This window comes from Buteo buteo, chromosome 18, assembly GCF_964188355.1.
Source record: "Buteo buteo chromosome 18, bButBut1.hap1.1, whole genome shotgun sequence".
NCBI lineage: Eukaryota > Metazoa > Chordata > Aves > Accipitriformes > Accipitridae > Buteo > Buteo buteo.
Genome location: NC_134188.1, coordinates 9,165,430 through 9,184,098, shown reverse-complemented (window position 1 = coordinate 9,184,098; position 18,669 = coordinate 9,165,430). Strand labels below are relative to the sequence as shown.

At 40.5% G+C, this 18,669-nt stretch overlaps 1 protein-coding gene across 3 annotated transcripts; it reads left to right on the top strand.

Moving 5' to 3' along the window:
* The first annotated feature begins 636 nt into the window (after nt 1–636).
* FDX1 (ferredoxin 1) lies at nt 637–17,640 on the top strand. 3 transcript variants are annotated; one of them, XR_012653416.1, is made up of 5 exons: nt 637–899; nt 6,801–6,925; nt 9,722–9,851; nt 10,289–10,435; nt 15,063–17,640. XR_012653416.1 is itself a non-coding variant. In XM_075049967.1 (4 exons), the coding sequence occupies exons 1-4, from the start codon at nt 730–732 to the stop codon at nt 15,175–15,177; spliced, it is 540 nt and encodes a 179-aa protein (XP_074906068.1). In that variant the 5' UTR covers nt 652–729; the 3' UTR covers nt 15,178–17,640. The 3 variants fall into 3 exon arrangements, 1 of the variants encoding a protein (XP_074906068.1); XR_012653417.1 differs by lacking the exon at nt 15,063–17,640 and adding an exon at nt 13,721–15,052; XM_075049967.1 differs by lacking the exon at nt 10,289–10,435 and having other exon boundaries at nt 652–899.
* The last annotated feature ends 1,029 nt before the right edge of the window (nt 17,641–18,669 follow it).

Genomic DNA, 18,669 nt, shown 5'->3' with positions numbered 1-18,669 from the left:
TGATCCTCTGTCATAAGAAACAGTTAATGAGGAACTGGGAATTTCTCGGTGGTCCTGCCTGGACAGCCCGGCGCACAGCTGAGACTCCTGAGCTGTCAGCTCCACTTGACTGCCTGGAGCCAAGGAGCCCAGTCCCTTACAGGCCAGGCCTCCCAAAGGGGCATTTGGGCTGTGGTGACGGCTCCTTGGGTGCCACCTCCACAGCGTGTCAGGGACCCCGCCGGGCCCACGCAGTGCTGAGCCCTCGCCTTGGCCCGAGCCCTGACAAGAAATCCCTCACAGACCCAACCGCGCAGGGAGGCAGGACATGTCGGGCTCCACGGGACCACCTTCCCGGCAAGACTAGCGCTAGGGCTTGGATTTCGGAACCAGAGAGCTTTCACCGGCCTACGGTGCGGTCTGAGGGGAGCAAGAGGGAAGCCGACGGCAAGGCGACGGCGGCGGGCCATTCCCCGCCGCCAGCCCCTGGGGCGAGCAGCGCCCTGCGCCTTTTCCGTACGGCCCGGCCCCTTCCCTCAGCGCTTCGCTGCGCGCTTTGCGTAACCCCGCTCCTCCCGTCGCGGGGGCACCGCTCGCCGCCGCCGCCGCCAAAAAGGGGCGGGACGCACGCCGCGTAGCCGGCTGCGAGAATCGCCGCAGCCCGCGCCAGAGGCGTAACCGCCGGGACTTTGCCCCCGCCCCTCCCCCGGTGCCGGCGCGGAGGCCCCGCGCTCCCGTCCTGCCGCCGCCATGGCTGCCCCGGGGCCGGCCCGGCTCCTCCGGGCCGCCGCCGCCGCTTCCTCCCGCCGCTGGCTCTTCTCCGCCTCGCCGGCAGCCGGGACGAGGCCGGGCTGCGGCGGCGCCGCCGCTGCCGTGAGGACGGCCCGGCTGCTCAGCCTCTCTGCCCGGGCGGTGCTCAGGTAAGAGGGCCGGAGCCGCCAGGCGCCGGGCGGGCTCCTTACAGCGCCGGCCGCCTTGCGCGCCGCGGCAGCGCCGAGCCGCCGCCTGGGCCTCGGCGCCGGGGGCACCCGGGGCCGGCGGCCGCCTGTGGCGCGGGCCGCCCGGGCGAGGACGGCCGAGCCGGGCCGGCGCTGCGTGACCTTCCCCCGGTCGGTCGGCCCTGCCGCTGTCCCGGCCCTGCCGCTGCCCGGGCCGCTCGGGGCAGGTGCCGGCCTCCTCCTCGGCCCCCTCACGGCCGCGCTTCGCCCCGGCTCTCGCCGTCCACGCCTGGAGCGTCCTGCGGTGGGACCTGCCTCCAGCCTGCGCCCGGCGCCTCGGCCGGGGCCAGCTGCGTCCCGCGGGGCTGCGCCGGGGGCCGTAAGCTGAGGTGCCTGTGGGCCGGCCCGGGTCAGGCACGGCGCCGAGCCAGCGGCGGGGTTAAGGCGCGGGGCCTGTGGGATCCGGCACCCCGTTGAAAGAGCCTATAATGTTGTGGAAGGCTAAACTAGGGTTCCTGATGTTCAAACTAGCTTTGTAAACGGTTGTGACCTTATCACTGTTGCTTTTCCACGCAGTGCAGCGCTTGCCTTCTCTTTTTTTTTGTGTGTGTGTGTGTGAAAGTCTGACTAGGCTCGTGGTATAAGTACAGCACATATCAGGCAGAGCCCCGTACTGCAGACCTGAAGATCTCTTCTGCCTTTGGTATAGTTTTTCTTTACTGAAGAGCACTCGTGCATCTGAGTGTGCAGAACCCGTCCTCTCCTCACCAGCATGTATGAGTAGGTGTTTCAAAATGCGTTACATCTGTAGACATTTAATATTCCACAGCCCACAACTACAGATTTGCATCTTAGTACATGTAGTCAAAGACTGTTTACGCATAGCCTTCTGGCTTGTAGCTTGTATATTCAAAGATAGGTCAGAGTCTACAGTTAACTTTGAGTATTTAAAATACAGAAGTTTTAAAAGCTTAATTCACTTGCTTGCCGGAGAAGTTTATTTGACTTGGAACAGGACACGCAATCAGCTGCCCAACGTCAGAGGCTAGGGCCTGTTTCCAGAGGGTTGGGTAGTGCCCTTGCCATCAAAGCTGTTTCAGTAGTTTGCCTTTAAACTCCCCTGTAGGTGCTGTTTTAGTTTGTTCCAGCAGATGATTTTAATATGGAGAGACGAACTAACTCTTTAGTCTAGGACTCCCATATGAGATGGGTAAGTTGCTCATTTAGATCTCTTCTCTGAGTGAACCTGCTGAGTACCTTAAAAATAAGTCTCCACTGAGTGTGTGCCCTGGCGATCAGTTATTTTGAGGTCCCTGATTTGCAGTTATTAATTCAAAAAATCAAATGGTCTTTGTAAAGTATTGTCCACTTTTTTAAAGTTAATTAAAATCATTGAACAAGGTAAAAATGGAAGGAAAAAGAATACTAAAAAGGGAAAACATTTCCCTACCTAATAGTAATGTAAGGCCTGTAATCCCTCAGGTCTTTCACAAACAGACTGAGTACAGATTGGAATTTATTCACATTCATTGCGCAAGCATACCAGCAAAAAAGCTCATGCAAACAAGTATTTCAGATGTATTGTTTTTATACTCCATGTTGTAACCTGACTGAGTGAGTGGGAAGAAAAAGAAAATCCTTATTTCTTTCCTATATTAGTGTTTTCTCCATTTATGTACCAGTTATTTTCTCTAGTCTTACCATTTCTGGACATCCTATTACTTGAGACCCAGGTCCTGAACTTCATATAAGTCGGCGTTATTCCAGTAAAAAGATAACATCATTGTTTGTATATGTAAAATTAGCTGTATTTGTATCTACAGGATGAAGACCTAGTTATATAAAATCATCAGCTGAGGTGATTCTTATGAGCGGAGGTTCCCAAGTGTTTCAATGAAGCATCAGGCATTATGTTTTCATTTGCATTTCATTCTTTTGCTCCATTTTTATCCCTTATCCTTCCTTTTCATTTCATGTTTAACAGTAGTTATCTCGGAATTCTTTTATACCAGTTTAGATAGCTGTACGATATTTTTTTGTGCACAACATAATTACTACATGTTTTAAAGATTAGTTCAGATTTATAACTTCCGTATTTTAGTTGAGGCCTGCATAATAGCTTCATTCATGAAACTATTCAGGCAGTTAGGTAGGGCTGTTAGATTTACCATTTAATAAAAGATCTGGAAATAGTAGAGTTGGGTCTCGCCATGTGCAACACCAGGCTACAGTTGTTACCTTTGTTTTGTTTGGAGGAGCGTAGGAGCTGATTCTTAACTTGGAAGTAGTAGCTGAAGATTCAAAAGCGTACTTCTTTTAAGGGGAAAGAGGTAGCTGTCAGGATTCTTAGGTACTTAGGTACTTACTCTTTCTTGCATGGGAGGGAAAATGAACAGCATTTACAGTTCTCTGGTGCTCTTCTGTGTATTTGCAGTATGCTTAATTTAGGGTATCCTAGTGAAACTTGATAACCAAGCTGATAGTACTGTGGTAACTATATGAAGAAATTAGTCGTATTTTACATCTGGTGAAAAGGGTTCATCTGAGCATGAATTGGGATATTTAGGCTTTATGCAGATTACACAAAATGTGTTTTGTTCTTCCTGATAATCCTGAGGCTATTTATACTTGCATAGACCTGGCACATGTTTCATGTTAATTGCCTGTGACTAGTTCACAGTATGGTGGTGTTCGGTTGTTTTATTTTTCTTCACGCAAACAATGTCTGGGTAGACAAAAGCCATGTTTCTTATCATTTATAAAGCCTAAATATTGTTTCATGCAGGTATGATTATTATTATTTTTATAATGGTATCTCCCAGTCATTGAAAATATCTGTGCAGTATGTGTTTTGATGTCTGACTAGTCTGATTATTATGCACACAGACTTCTGAAAGTATTTTCACCACTCAGGCTCATGCACAGTAAAGCCTCAGTGATTTTTTTTAAATTAAACATTTTGGCTATATGAAGAGTGGTAAAGATGGCAATAGCAGAAAAACAGATTCTACTGGAAGACTTAAGAAGGCTGTCTCTAACTTTATTACAAATAAATAAGTTTCAGTTTCAGTTATCAACCAGGGTGGATTAGATCCCATAGAAAAGATTAATTACTATGGTGATCTTTAACAGAATTCAGTGACTTAGTGGTGGTACTTTGGTTTGTCCCCTTGCTGCATGCTGTACCAGTTAGGCATGCACAGCCACAGTGCAGTTCCACAACTGGTGAAGCTAATGTAAGACTGTTACTACTGAAAAGGGGATCCCACTCCTGTTTCCTCATTTTTGTTCTGGGCAGTGGCATTTCTGTCAGTTTTGTTTGCTGGTTCAGCTGGGACTGCTTTGTTTTTATGGTTGATTTTCAGCCAGATTAGCAAAATGAGTTGACTTGCAGTAGTACTGGTGTGAGGATGATGGAAGGGTGATTTGGAGTGGGGATCACCCAAACCCACGTTCTTATTAGAAAGAGATCGGTTTAAGATGGTGGTGAAGCTTAGATTGTGTTATTGCATCGTAAAGTTGCAGTAACACAATTGTTTTAAACTGATGTAAATTTAACATAAGGGGCAGATCTGCCGGAGTACTGGTTCTGACATTCATATGGCCATTGAGCTGTGAAGGTTGGGTTTCAACCAGTTTTGTTTCCAGACCCAATTTACTGCATGACAGTGTGAGTGCTGGAGGTAGAACACACAAAGGAGGGAGGGCAGCAGCATTCTTCTTGTGGCACTGTGGTGTTATGCGAGGTTAAAGTGTAATTGCAGGTGAAGACAGTTTCAGGTGTGTTTTGAAAACTGGGAGGAAGATGACTTGTCTTTTACAAAAGTTCCTGTGATCTAATGGATGGCCAGATATCTTGCTGTTTCGTCCATGTTACTTGTGATGTCCTCATCCTATAATAGAGGAAAGGGTATGTTTTGGATATTGAACAAATATTTACTACTTGTCATCTCTATACCTTGGGAAGATGATGCCCATAAATGCAAGTACATCTTGCATTGTGTCTCCTGTCAGGGTTGCATTTGTCATGTTGACAGAAATATTTCAGTAAATGAGAGTGTATTTTGGTGAGCTCTGGAAGGGCTTTTTGAAGCAGTTTAAAATTACACTGTCAGTGGTTTACTTTGGCTGTCAGAATGTGGATCTATACCTTTGCAGATGCAATCTAAACCCATCAGTCTTAAACTACCAGTGGAGGTGGTGAATTTTGTACTAGTATATCTAAGAAGTAGGTGCTTGTTTCCTTGGTTGTGCTGTGAGAGGTGTTGGCACAGCAGAGTAGCAAAAAGAAGAGCGGAGTGGTAACTTAAACTCCCACAGAACGGTTTACTGGAGGTGGTCCTTTGATATCATAGGTGACTGTACAACATTAATTACATTTTGTAAAGATATAGCTTTAAGATTTCTGAATTTTATTATAGTTCATGCTTCTGCATTCTGCAGATCAGCGAGGTCAATCCTTCATTATTGATTATAATTTTGGAATGAATTTATAGTTAATAGTAGCTTGTGGCTGCCTTCCAGAGAATGGACTGAGGGATGATATGACAAGAATTGAACACGACATCATAATGAATCATGGTGCGTACTGCTGCCAACAGAGCTTACAGTTGTGGCAAGTGTATTATGTCTAGAGCAACAAACATTTGTTGTTTTTCAAAACAGGCTAGGACTCGGATTGCTAAAAACACATTCCCTTTTACAGCCAGTTCCAAAAATAATCTGTTCACTGATGTTTTAGTATGACCACTTTCAAATTTTTGCTTTAATATTCAGCTATACAGGTTAGAGTTTTCCAGGGGGTGACTTGATTTTCAAGCTTGTATGCTTTCCATAGGATAGATCACTCAAGGCTCACAGTTACTAAAAAGATTAAAGGTAATATTAAGCATGCTGTTCTTAAACATGGATTTCACGTTGAAACATAGATTTTTGCATTAGCTTTCCGCTGTTCTATTTGTATCTCTCATCTCTTGGCAGGTTTCTTCACTGTCCATCCAACAAGTTTTGCTTGTTTTGCTCACTATAGGAAGGAAAATAGTCTGCTTAAAAACAAACAAACTGTATTTTATTTGTTAGTAGATTAAAAGCTTTCCTTTAATTTGCATGTGAAATAACATCATATTGGACACAAACCCCCTCTATTTTTTCCCAATATTAAAAGCTTTAGTCTTAAGAAATTTTTATGGAGGCTGCAAAATAATTTTTTCTTAAATAAACATAATTGTCTGAAAAGCAAGGTAGGAAAATATAAAATCTTCTTTCTTTGAAGCCAGTGTCAAAACTTTGAATTCCACTAGAATTAATATTTACAAGGTGAAATCCTAGGAGAATCTGTGCTCAAAAAAGCAGAATGCTTTTGGAGTATTTCTATTTTGGGGAGGAGAGGAGAATTAAATTTTGGAACTAATAAAGTAAAATGTCTTAAACTCTAAGCAGAAATGGGAAAATTTAAAATTGGCCCTAAATGATAATGATGAGAACAATTAAAATTTCATAAATCCAAGCAAGAGTCTGCAGAAAGGCATGTAGCGAAGCATTTAAAATAAGCTCTTTTTTTTTTTTTTTTTGATAAAAATACAAATATTGTGCCTAAAATAAAATGGCTCTGACTCTCTTTGGTGAAAGGCAAAGCATCAGGATCCTATATAGCTTCTAGTGACAAAATACAAACCAAGGGTTTTTTCTTATTTTTCATGGCCTTTGTTCAATGTACAGCAGTAAATGCCTGTACCTGTTACAGCTTTTAAAACCCAGTAACTTAGGTTTCTGTGCTCTTAGAGTTGATACTGATTACTGGTTTAGTAGTGTTCAATCAATTTTAAAGATCTAAAAAAATCTAGAATTCTTTCTTTAATTCCATTATATACTTTTCTTTTTCAGCTCAGAAGATAAAATAACTGTTCATTTCATAAATCGTGATGGTGACAAACTAACAGCCAAAGGAAAACCTGGGGATTCACTGCTGGATGTTGTTGTTGATAATAATCTAGACATAGATGGTTTTGGTAAGTAGATTCACTGAATACTGTATTCAGTGTCTAGAAATTATGTTCTTTTACCAGTTTATTCATAAATATTTATAGAATCATAGAATCATTTAGGTTGGAAAAGACCCTTAATATCATTGAGTCCAACTGTAAATGAATATTTATTTATTAATTTATTTGTAAAACCTAGCTGTACTCTATTTGGATTTTCTCACCATTTTTTTTTCCTGCAGGTGCATAAAAATTTGGGGTCAAGTTCTAAAAAAATGTTTGTGGTGAGCCTTCCTTGAATGTTAAAGGAGTGGAATGTGGACAGTGCTGTTAAGGTGGAATCTGAAAGATGCCACCTGCAGACTCTTCTGATCTGAAAGGTTCTGGAGGCAAAACTGGTGTATTTCTAACAGTGTCTGGTTAATTCTGTATTGCCATACTGTCTCAATTTATTATCGGGCTTTTTGTGGCACAAATTGCTGTAGTATTTGACTGCTAAGTGAAAGAAATGATCAAATTCATGTCAGCAGGGAAGAGGAAAAAATTTGATTCTTATTGAAGGACTGGGGTGAAGTAGACCAATGTCCTAGTAAAATTCTAACTTGGTACAAGTTCTGTTTAAAGTCGGATTAGGAGGAAGTTACAACACCTCCCATTTCCTTCAAACTTGCACTTTCCGCAGTTAGTTAGTTCCAGTGAAGTTGTAGGATTCTGCCCATGCAAAGCAGTGGTATTTGGTAATGGCAATTAAATACCTCAGGATAGATATTTACATGAACATGAGCTTCATGAATTTAATAGTACAAACTAAAGCAGGAAGAAGTAGTACAATTTGCATGAGTGAATGCATAGCATGGAGCAATTAGAGGAAAAAATTAGTAGGCTAGTGTAGCACAGTTTTGAAATCTGAGGTATGTTTTATTTAAGTGCAAATAAGTTTCACTCCTAGTAATAAAATTATTGCAAAGATTTTAAATCTCAGACTTGCGTCTGAGAACAGTTAGCTCTAGAGTTGCATACATCTGGGGAAGAAGAATTGTCTCTTAAAAATTGTAATGCTTTGGAATAACTAGCTTTATGTGTTGCTTATTAAATGTGTTTTACAGGCTTATGGCTAGTCTTCTTGTAGTCTACAGTAAATGTTCTCTCAGTTTGTGTAAATAGCAGCCATGTTAAAGCATTATGGTAAAGTGGAAAAAAGATAATGCTGTCAATAAACAGAAGCCAAACTAAAATTTGGAGTTACTGTAACAATTGTTAATTATAACATGTGCTAGTCCCATTTAAATAATCATTTGCTAATGAAACGTCATACTAGGGCAGAGAAATAATGCAGTATAAATAATGTAAAAATGTATGTTCTGTTTTTAGAAAAAAGTACTGAGGGGGGGCGGGAAGTAAAATGTAAACCTTACCTGTTTACTCCTATCACTAGGGGGCATCCCATGTGCAGTAATAATAGAAATGTCATTGTATAAAGACTTAGAAAACTGTTGAATGATTCAGCTGCACTCAATCTGTTTGCTACTGCTAGCTTTACAGTTGCAGAAAGACCTTCCACTGTTCAAATGGACTGGCCAGTGTTCTTTCTTCCCCCACGCCCTTCTCCCCTCACCTGCCCCAACATTAAAATGCTTAAACTGCTGATACAACAAATTTTATGTTATTTGGCACTTTAAATAAACTGTACTTTTTCACATGCATTTGTACGTACTTGAAGATGTGATTTATTTTAAAAAATCAAGTCTTCTAGTACAGTGTCATACTCACTTTGAATATATGCTGTTGATACCATTACTACATGTAACAGCACAGTGCTTTCTATATGGTTCTTATGATCTGATGATGAATCCCACTGTTTCTTTCCATAGCAGTGGAGCCTTGCTTCCCTTTGTTTCCATATGAGTACAAAGGTGATGTGGTCACAATACTCTTGGTTCTGCTTTCCCTGGAAATGAGTAAATAAATGAAACTTAGCTAATGCTTCTATCAATTTAAAGCAGTGGTGGGGGTTTGTGTGCCTCAACCCCAACTTCTGCACAAGTATGAAGAGTTCAACTTTCTCCTCCTCCTGAAGTTGCATGTTTCTTCTTCAACATGGAGAATTTGGTGTCAGCCCTGTACAGTGGCAGAGACAAATTTCTTAGTATTCAAACTTCTACTGTTCTGTGATGACCTAGCAGGTAGATGTAGTTGATGCTTGCTCTGTTGAACCCTGGAAAATTATTAGATCCTTGGCTTGGGCTGGATTGCCTAGTAATATGTTGTATTCTTTTAACACAGAAAACCATCTCTCTAGCCTGACTGCCTTTGTTGCTGTGAATTAGTGTTCTGTTGAGCGAGAAGAAATACCAAGTATAAAATCCCTCCTTCATGTATTTCTGAGGAATTTTTTGTATAGCAGGTGTCTTCTGTTGAACTTCTCAAAACCATGGGAAAGAGAGGGATAGAAGGATCAGCCTTGGAAATAAGTAGTGTTGATTGACAGCATTGTCTACTTTTGCATTCTTATAATAGAAACCTTTTATTTCTTTAAATGGTGGAAAGGGAATTAATTAGTTAAGTATTTTAACTAACCACACGATTCAAGTAAATCTTAATCTTGTAGGAACTGTAGAAGTGCTAATGACAGTTGAATGCAGAGTAGATATGTGAACATGGGAATATATGAAGCATCAATTTTACTAATCAATAGAGATACTTCTTGTATGAGACAAACATATATGAGGATTTCTTGTGAAATTCTGCTGTAATTCTGTTGTAATTTGAAACTTGGATTTTCTGTTATCTTGATTTTTTTTTTAATTTTTTTTTTCCCTCTAGGTGCATGTGAAGGAACGCTAGCCTGTTCAACTTGTCATTTAATCTTCGAAGACCACATATTTGAGAAACTAGATGCAATTACTGATGAAGAGATGGACATGCTGGACCTGGCATATGGCCTTACAGAAACGTAAGGCAACATAATACTTCACTACATCAAAGAATGGAAGGAAGGGTTTGCAGATGGGGCAGTCCAGTATTCTTAGAATGCCTTAATCAGCCTTTAATTAATAGCTGGATTCTGTTACAGAAATGGGACTGCCAAGTTTAAATATTGTTTATCTGAATTCATATTAAAAAGATGTCAGTATTGTTTTTCAAACTGAAGAGTGGTAGTTGTCAGTACTTGTTCTTCAGAGGTGTCTGATGCAGAAGTGTCAGATATTGAAGTATGACCAAAAACCCAGTTCCTTCAACAAAAACTGCCACTGCTGTCGTGTGTGAATTTTCTAGTTCTTGTTTCCCTTCCCTTCTGTTTTCTGTCTCCATTAGTCTGTAGCTAGTTAATGTATTTAATAAATGTGTTTACATTAGTATTTTAGTTTTGGTCAGATCTTCTTTTCACAGAATCACAGAAGGGTTGAGGTTGGAGGGGACCTCTTGAGGTCATCTGGTCCAACCCCCTGCTGAAGCAGGGCCACCTAGAGCCGATGCCCAGGACCATGTCCAGACGGCTTTTGAATCTCCAAGGATGGAGACTCTACAACCTCTCTGGTATTTATGTACATTGATAAGATCCTCCCCCCAAGTCTTCTCTAGGATAAACAGTGTCCCACATGGCAGTCTCCCCACTTGTCATGCTTTGACTCATGTCAGAGTGCTCTTGGTGCACAGAAGCTAGATTCCCTTTTGGGTGAAACTAATCCTAAAGTGTGGTCTAACTGCTAATGGGCATTTCAGTGCATAGGATTAGACTAGTGGTAGTCTAAAGTAACCCTCTGTTCTACATCTCCTCCACCATCACATGCCTTGTAATTAGGGTGTGACATTCTCATCACAGACCCATTCCTAGTGGGTTGCACTACTTGCTGGTGTACATGTAGCCTATATCATAGAACGTACCCACGTGAATGGTAGGCAGTTATGCCTTACAAGGTTTCATAAGCCCTTTCCTTCATGCTTCAGTGGAACTGCTTGTTGAAGTTTTTGAGAATCTCTCCAATGTCAGAGGGCTTTATACCTGGCCTGTATAGCATAGCGTTTTTTATGTCTCTGCAGAGAAGTACTCTGAATTAACTCGTTTATCTCCTTATACCAGTAATCGAATCCTGTACTAATTGTTTCTACATGAGATTATACTTCTTCTCACTTCAGCCAAATCTTGGGGAGGCTGTGAAGGCAAAGAAGTCAAGCTATGCAAAACTTGTTTCAGTTCCTTTTGTTTTATCCTTTTTCCTGTCTGCCAAAAAACATTTTCAATTTTGAAAAAATCATAAGCTTATTAAGTGCAAATTTACTTCACTCTCACTATCTACCATAATTCTCATAAGAGTAACTTTTAGGCTCTGGGCCAAACCAATTCCTAAATAGCTCTGGAGGCCAATGATCTAATAACAAACTTTTTTCTTTGGTGATCTTTAAAGGTTTAATGCAAGGAGTTTTTACTAAAGAACTGAAAAACAGGAGAAAGCTAGAGCACTCTGTTTAAATATTTCTGTTTTCTCTCAAGGTTCCTCAGGCCAAATTAAGTTTTAGACCCTCTGAAGGCTCTTGTTTCTTCTATCAGGTTTTCCTAATATCATGTGATCTTCCTCTGGCCAGGGATCTTTCATGTGTGTGGGAGGCTGACTTTTCTGGAAGACAGAGCTTTAAGTGACCGATATTTGCTATAGGTTACCTGGTCTCCTGTGTTGATATAAACTTGTGTAATGGAGATGTACTGCTATGCTCTGTCATAAGTATAAGGATAAAAGCTTTTTCTTGTCAGTGGCTCTCTGTATTTGGGAAAGTTTCAGCTAGCAGCTGCCATGAAAGCTCATGTTTTTTAAAAGGAGGGACTAATTAGGTTAAAACAAAATTGTTTTAACTGCAGAACAGTAGAGATTATTAAAAGTAGTAAGATGGGGGGATGCAAACGCTGGCAAGTTAAGTGTTTAAAAAGAATACTGAAGAAAAAAATAAGCTGAGAAACAGCTTGCTAAAAAGTAGAAAAATATATTTTTTTTTCTAACCTATCAGAAGCAGGAAAGTTGTCTGCATGAAGAACCAGTGGGTGATGTAGAAGGTGCATTTAAAATATAAAAAGATAACATAAAAGCAAAGTTTCTTTTGCATCGTTATCTCTGGAGATGTTACGGGATATCCATGCACTGGAAGGTTTCTTTGCAGAGGTCTTCCTGCAGTATCTGTCTCAAACTGATGTGTCCATAGAAGTACTATTACAGCAAATAAGTAAAATGAGGAGTAACAAATGATAATGACTAGGTAGCATTCACCCAGGCATTCCACAGGAATTCAGTATGACATTTCTGAACTACTGTCTGTAAGGCTTAGTTGGTTGGGTTAAAACTGATTCCACATCAAAGGAATGGAAAGTAGCAACAACTTTTAAAATGAGATCATTTGAACTGGAGAACAGTGAGTCTGATTCCATACTGGACGCATTAATCGTGTGTATGGGCTGTTGCTTTTTTATAGTTTCTACTACATGATGGTAAGGAAAGAATTCAACAGAGCTTTTGTAGAGGGATGTAACAGATACAGGAGCTCTTCTGTTGAGTCACTGAGCATGATCTTACAGTTCATGTAGTTTACTTAGGTCCAGAAATCCTTTACTAAGTTTTGAGTTGCAGTGGGTTAAGAGCAAAGGCCCTGTAAAGAATTGGTAATTGGTTAAAGAAACCGCGCATTTGTTTTTTAACAGGGTAGAAGTATTTGGCTGTCTGGTAAGTGTATGTGATCAACAGTGTGATCTAAAAGTGATCAGTGCTAGGTTTTATGTAGCGAGCATATTTGTGAAAGACTTGGGAAAAGAAAATGAAGAGTAAGGTTTGTGTATACTGCTATGTTATTCAGTGTGTGTCATGGTTTAACCTGGCAGGCAGCTAAACACCACACAGCTGTTTGCTTACTTCCCCCCCTGCAGTGGGGTGGGGGAGAGAATCAGAAGGGAAAAAAAAGCAAAATTCATGGGTTGAGATAAAGACAATTTAATAGGACAGAAAAGGAAAGGAAAATAATGATAAAAGGATTAGAATATACAAAACAAGTTATGTGCAATGCAATTGCTCACCACCTGCACACCAATGCCCAGCCAGTTCCCAAGCAGTGACACCCAGCCAGCTTTCCCCCAGTTTACATGCTGAGCATGACATCACATGGTATGGAATATTCCTTTGGCCAGTTTGGGTCAGCTGTCCTGGTTGTGTCTCCTCCCAGCTTCTTGTACCCCCCCAGTCTACTTGCTGGTGGGGTGGTGTGAGAAGCTGAAAAACCTTGACTTATAGTTGTTGCGAGCGGTGTTTACACTAAAACATCACCGTGTTATCAACATTTATTCTCATCCTAAATACAAAACACAGTGCTATACCAGCTACTACAAAGAAAATTAACTCTATCCCAGCTGAAACCAGGACAGTGGGGTAAAATCGAAAACTGTCAGTGAAGACACGCACAAAGATTTTGTGCTATTGAGCGATAGGAAATGAAGTTTGGTGTTAAAGGTGCAGATAAATGCATATGGAGAGGTGGGTAGAACAGCGGTAACTTTGCATACTAGAAATAGTCTGTCAGCTAGGTAGTGTCTTTCCAGCAATGTCAGCTTAAGGTTTGGTGTAAACAAAAAAACCCCAAACAAACAAAAAACACACACAAAAAAAACCCAAAACAAAAACAACAAAAAAACCCCAACTCAAAAAGGTAAATGGAACATTGGCAATATTAGGTAGAAACAGGTGGAAAACAAGAAAATACCATTACATGACAAAATGGGGATTCACTATATCTTTATATTTGTGCAACTCCAACTTCCTCTTTTGTTGTTTTTTCCCTTTTGTTAAGGTAGTAGAATGAGAGGAAATAAAGGGAAGACCTATGGAAGTGGTTAAAGGGGGAATGGCTTTCATGCAGGGATTGACTAAATCATCTGTTTGGGGGTCCAAGGCTCTTCAGCTTCAAGAGGTGGGGGAATCTAGTTACATATCTGTAAAACTGTAAATGCCGTGGAAGAATTTGAATAGGAGAAGGTAGTTTGTTTCTCGCAGTGTTATTTAGCGCTGCCTAGGTTTTTTTGTACTGCTGTGTAGCAGGCTCAAAACAAAGGGCAGTGCTATTTCACATGAAGTGAATCCATTGCCACACTACAGAGTACGTATGCAGTTAGCATTGGTCTTTAATGAAGAACAGACACTTCAGTAAAATTAAGCCTTATGGGCAATGCTCATACATATAAATATCAGAAATCACATCTCTAATAGATTTCATTTCTAAAGCTATTCTTATGGATGCATATTCATGGGATTAAATCTTCTGGTAACGTATGTATTTATACATACATTCCGGTAATTTGAAGTGGATGTATACAGTCATTTACATAGAAGTATTACGTCCAAGTATAGTACTGAATTGGGAGCTTTAGCAACAGTTGATCACTACATGCTTGAAAGAGCTCTGTATAGATATTAATATAGTACCATTTTTTATAATATCTCTGCCTATGTTCCTATACTGATTAAATTATTCAACTGGTGCTACAGAACATTGCCCATCCTTGCTGATGTTTAAGTATTCTATACTTAAGTACCACAGCATGGACACTGAATTAAAGATATCCCAGCAGTAAAAGTGGCTTGTGGTATCTGCAGAATTTTGTTGTAGTATTACATATTTTGATTTTAATTGCTCACATACAACATTTTTTCATGCTGAACGATAGGTAGAAAAATGAAGGATTGCATCTCTTCAGGTGCCATGAGTATCTTATCCTTCTCTTTCCTATGTTTCTTGTCTTTTCACTCTTACCTTTCTGGCTTAATAACCCAATCTTGAGTTGTTTATTATGAAATCAAGTGTCATTCCCTGCACTTGACTGAACTATTAGTGACCCATTGAAAATGGAAGGGTCACCCTTGTTATATGTTGTCTCAGCAAGTAGGAGGTACTTGCTGTACAACTTTCCAATGTACTGAACTCTGTTACTTAATGTAAATCATGATTATTGCCATGTATATCTTTGCATTGATGTGTGCAGTTCACTATGGGTCTTGATTAAGAGCAGGCACAAGAGTGGCTGTTCCTAGATCATAATGTGTTTGGGAGGGCTGAACGTTGGAGGCATAAGGGGGTAGATGCTGTTGGATATATGATTGGCTAGAAGTAATGACAATGTCCTATTTCCCTACAGATCGCGTTTAGGCTGCCAAATCTGCTTGAAGAAATCGATGGATGATATGACTGTTCGAGTACCAGAAGCTGTTGCCGATGCTAGACAATCAGTAGATATGAGTAAAAACTCCTAAAAGAAAATATCTTAGGGGTTTTACAGAAGCTTAATTATTTTTATAACTTATTTTTAAATGTGTAATTAAATATGGAAACTTACATAATTGTGAGTTATTTTATATGACTATCAATATTAGACTAATGCTATTTTAATTTTCTTTATAGAACCTCCTATATTTTTACGCTTAAAATGCAATAATACTTCTTATAAGTGATCATTGGATTATAAATGTTAGCAAGTGTATTACAGATTTCATATGACATTTTTCTGCCAAAACCTCTAATGATGTTTGAGAACTGGATCATGTCTACAAGACTTCTTCTGAAAACCCCTGGCGTTTCTAGGTTTCAGACCTGGATGTGCAAGAGAACAAAACTTGTAAGACTGCATGGGGTCTCTTTAAAGTGTTGCCATTAAAGATGGTGCGCTCAGAGCTAATTCACGTTCTCAGTATATATGATACTTCCTCAGCAAATAGTGGATTTTCAGGGTAGGGATTTTCCAAACTTTGGAATCTTAATGAAATGTGGCAAATAGTCTTGCAAAAGTACTGTTAAAACCATAAGATCTAGGGGCCAATACAGAATGTTGGCACCTGCAGTTTAATTGCTGCAGTGCATCTCTGTTGCCCAAATCAGAAGTCAATAAACCTCAACTGTATTTACGTTTGGCTACAGCACAAATACAGGGATACACATGACTTAGGAGAGTAAAGCCTTGGAGCTGTCTAATGGGAGAGCATAACCACTGGAGGTAACAGTAAATTCTTGCTGTTCTCTGGAGATGGCTGAGTTGGGATTGAAGATGGCGATCTTTGTCAACATAAGATTTGTTCTGAAATCTTTATCCCTTTTTCAGTTTTGAGCTTGTTCAGGAGGCAGTCTGATGTTAGCTAGGGCATTCAGCTTAAAGAGATTCCTAGATTCTGGGCCTTGCTCTCAGGATCATTTCAATAATGGTTGATGTGAAATGACCAAGTATATTTATTCCATAAAGATGGACTAGCTTCCCCAGAAGGGTAGGGAGACCCCCATGGTGGGATAGTGTGTGGACCGATGATGAAGAGCTTTCAGTTGGATTTTGTTTTAGTCTTTCTAAAGTAGACCAAAATAAAATAATGTCTTTAAGACTCTACTATTCTCTCCAGTTTTTGTTGCCTAAATATTTAAATGAAATGGCTGTCACCAACAGAGTAGTTGTTACCCTTTTAAGATTATTTTAATATTTTGGGTGTATTTATATAAAAAAAATGTTTATTTACATTTGAATGATCTAATGCATTCATTAATGCCTTATTTGAACTGGTGACAATGACATCTAGACATCTTTTCTTGTATTATTGTATTTATGGGAGAGAGGAAAAAAATACTATTTTTCCAGTGTCAAATATTGGGATTATTTTCAGCTTCATAAAGAGGAAAAAAAAAAGAAGTTCCTTTGTTATAAAAAAATATTTTCTAGAACTGTACTGAAAATAGATCTAGTTCAGATTCTTTGATTTCCTCTCTGAGTAGCTATTACTTTGTTTCCTGGTGTTCCCTTTGGACTTTCCCCTAAACCAAGATATGCTTAATGTGCTCTGCTCAGAACTTAAGCATATAGGGTTTTCAGAATACAATTCCTATCTCATCTAATTCAAGATACTACTTCAGAGTTGAAATTTCCTGGCTTTTTGAAAGACACAGAGAGTGAGGTCAGGGAGGAGGATGGAAATAAATTGAAGAAATGTTCTGAAGATACTGCTGTCTTCCTCTTCAACTGCTGTGACTCTAACCATAATTTAGAGGTTACCCTCCCACAGTCAGATGCTAAGGTAAATCAGTTCTCACTTTGTATTGCCTTTGTCCTGAGTTCATTTATATGCAGTAATTATTACTAAATCTTGAACTTTTTTTTTTTTTTTTAATGTGAGACATGGCTCTTTAGCTTCCAAGAGAGGGAACTCAGGTCGTAACCAGATGTACTGTGCATTCTTACATCGGAAAGAAATCTGAGGTTTCAGTATAGCTGTGGGGTTTAGGGGCAGATGTTGGTGTTTGGGTTTGGGGGTTTTCTTGGGTTTTGTTTTGGGTTTGTTTTCTTTTTTCTCTCCTTTTTTTACGACCAGCACCAGGCATTTCTCCATGTGGGAATCTTGAAGCGCTTAACACTGTGTTAAACAAATGTGAAACAGCTCTCATGCAACAGTTTCCTTCCTAAGCCAAGGTTGTTTCGTTGTGTGTTTCCTGTGACAGCTTCTCATAACAAAGACTTTGACTCTCCTATAGTGTGCCTGTGGAAGGAATTTAGCACAGCAAGGCAAAAAAGGACACTTGAAAGTTCTTTTTGAATTCTAGAGGTATCCCATATTGCATGCAAATGGAAATCTCGGAAGGCAAAGGAACTGACATGTAATCCCCAAAATGCACAGCTCAGAGATACTTGTTTCCTTATTGTCAAAATTATTTGCAAATAAATCTTATTTTATACCACTTTCTGATACACCTTGTTTGTATTGATTTTTCTTCCCTTTTTCTCCAAGCCTTTGAATGCATTTCTGGATGTAAAATGGAACTTAACAGTTAATGATGCACATTCAAGTGTAAGTATGAATTATTGTGCAATGACACACAAAGCATCAAAACTAGTTAAATATTTATTTACTTCCTTGTCCAAATAAAGTTTGCAGGTAACTTGCTTTCTAAAAGCATTTCCGTTCTCTGTAAAAATATGAAATCGGTGGGTCTCTTCTGTCTCTCTCCCCTCAAAAATGAGGAGAAACTCAGAACTGACTGTTCATTTGCTTCTAAACTTTGCTTTACAACCCATGCTTGCAGTCTGGGGAGGAAACAGACCTTTAGTTCACAAGCATTGGGGGGTGGGTGGTACTGCCTTCTGATTCATGGGGGTAAAAAGCTCCCTTTGATTTGCTTGGTTTTGTGAGGAAGCCAGTCCAAAAACACCCTCTGCCAAAAGGAAAGGTCTTGTAGTCCCCTCTGCCTTTCGGGGGGAGGGGGGGGAAGCGTGTCTGTGGCTTTAGGTCATGTCCCTTACCCTCCAGCCCCTTAAACCCCAATCAAGTTCAGTGTCCTACTGGCTTCTGTTCTGGGCAGGAGCCAGTAGCCCCTGTCCCCATCCCCATTTCTGTGACATTTTGTGTGTGCATGTTTGTGTGATGTCTGAAGGGGGGGAAAGAAGGAGGTGCCCTGCACTCCCATGTCACTAGATCTTGTTCTGCTGGGGGAAGTTTCCATCATCTGGACTGCAAGCCGTCACTGGAGAGAGGAGAAGGCAAGTTCTCCAGGCAGTTTGTTACTTCTCGGACAGAAATCTCCTAAATCTGAAGTTCACCATTTTTGGCTACAGGGCTCTGTAACATTGAAGGCAGCTGTATCCAAACTGAATTCACATCCCAGTTGGAGGCAAGTTGAAAAGGCCATGTCCAAAAAAGCTGCAGTGAAAATGGCAGTGCTTCCCTCGCTCGCAGGTCCAGGCTAGAACATGGGGAAGACTCCCTACAGCCTGACTG

Bases quoted from the DNA above. Each gene is read 5' to 3' on its own strand.
- FDX1 (XM_075049967.1), top strand. From the start codon at position 730: ATGGCTGCCCCGGGGCCGGCCCGGCTCCTCCGGGCCGCCGCCGCCGCT. The intron at 6,926-9,721 runs GTAAGTAGATTC...TTTTCCCTCTAG, and splicing joins TCTAGACATAGATGGTTTTG to GTGCATGTGAAGGAACGCTA. The intron at 9,852-15,062 runs GTAAGGCAACAT...ATTTCCCTACAG, and splicing joins GCATATGGCCTTACAGAAAC to ATCGCGTTTAGGCTGCCAAA.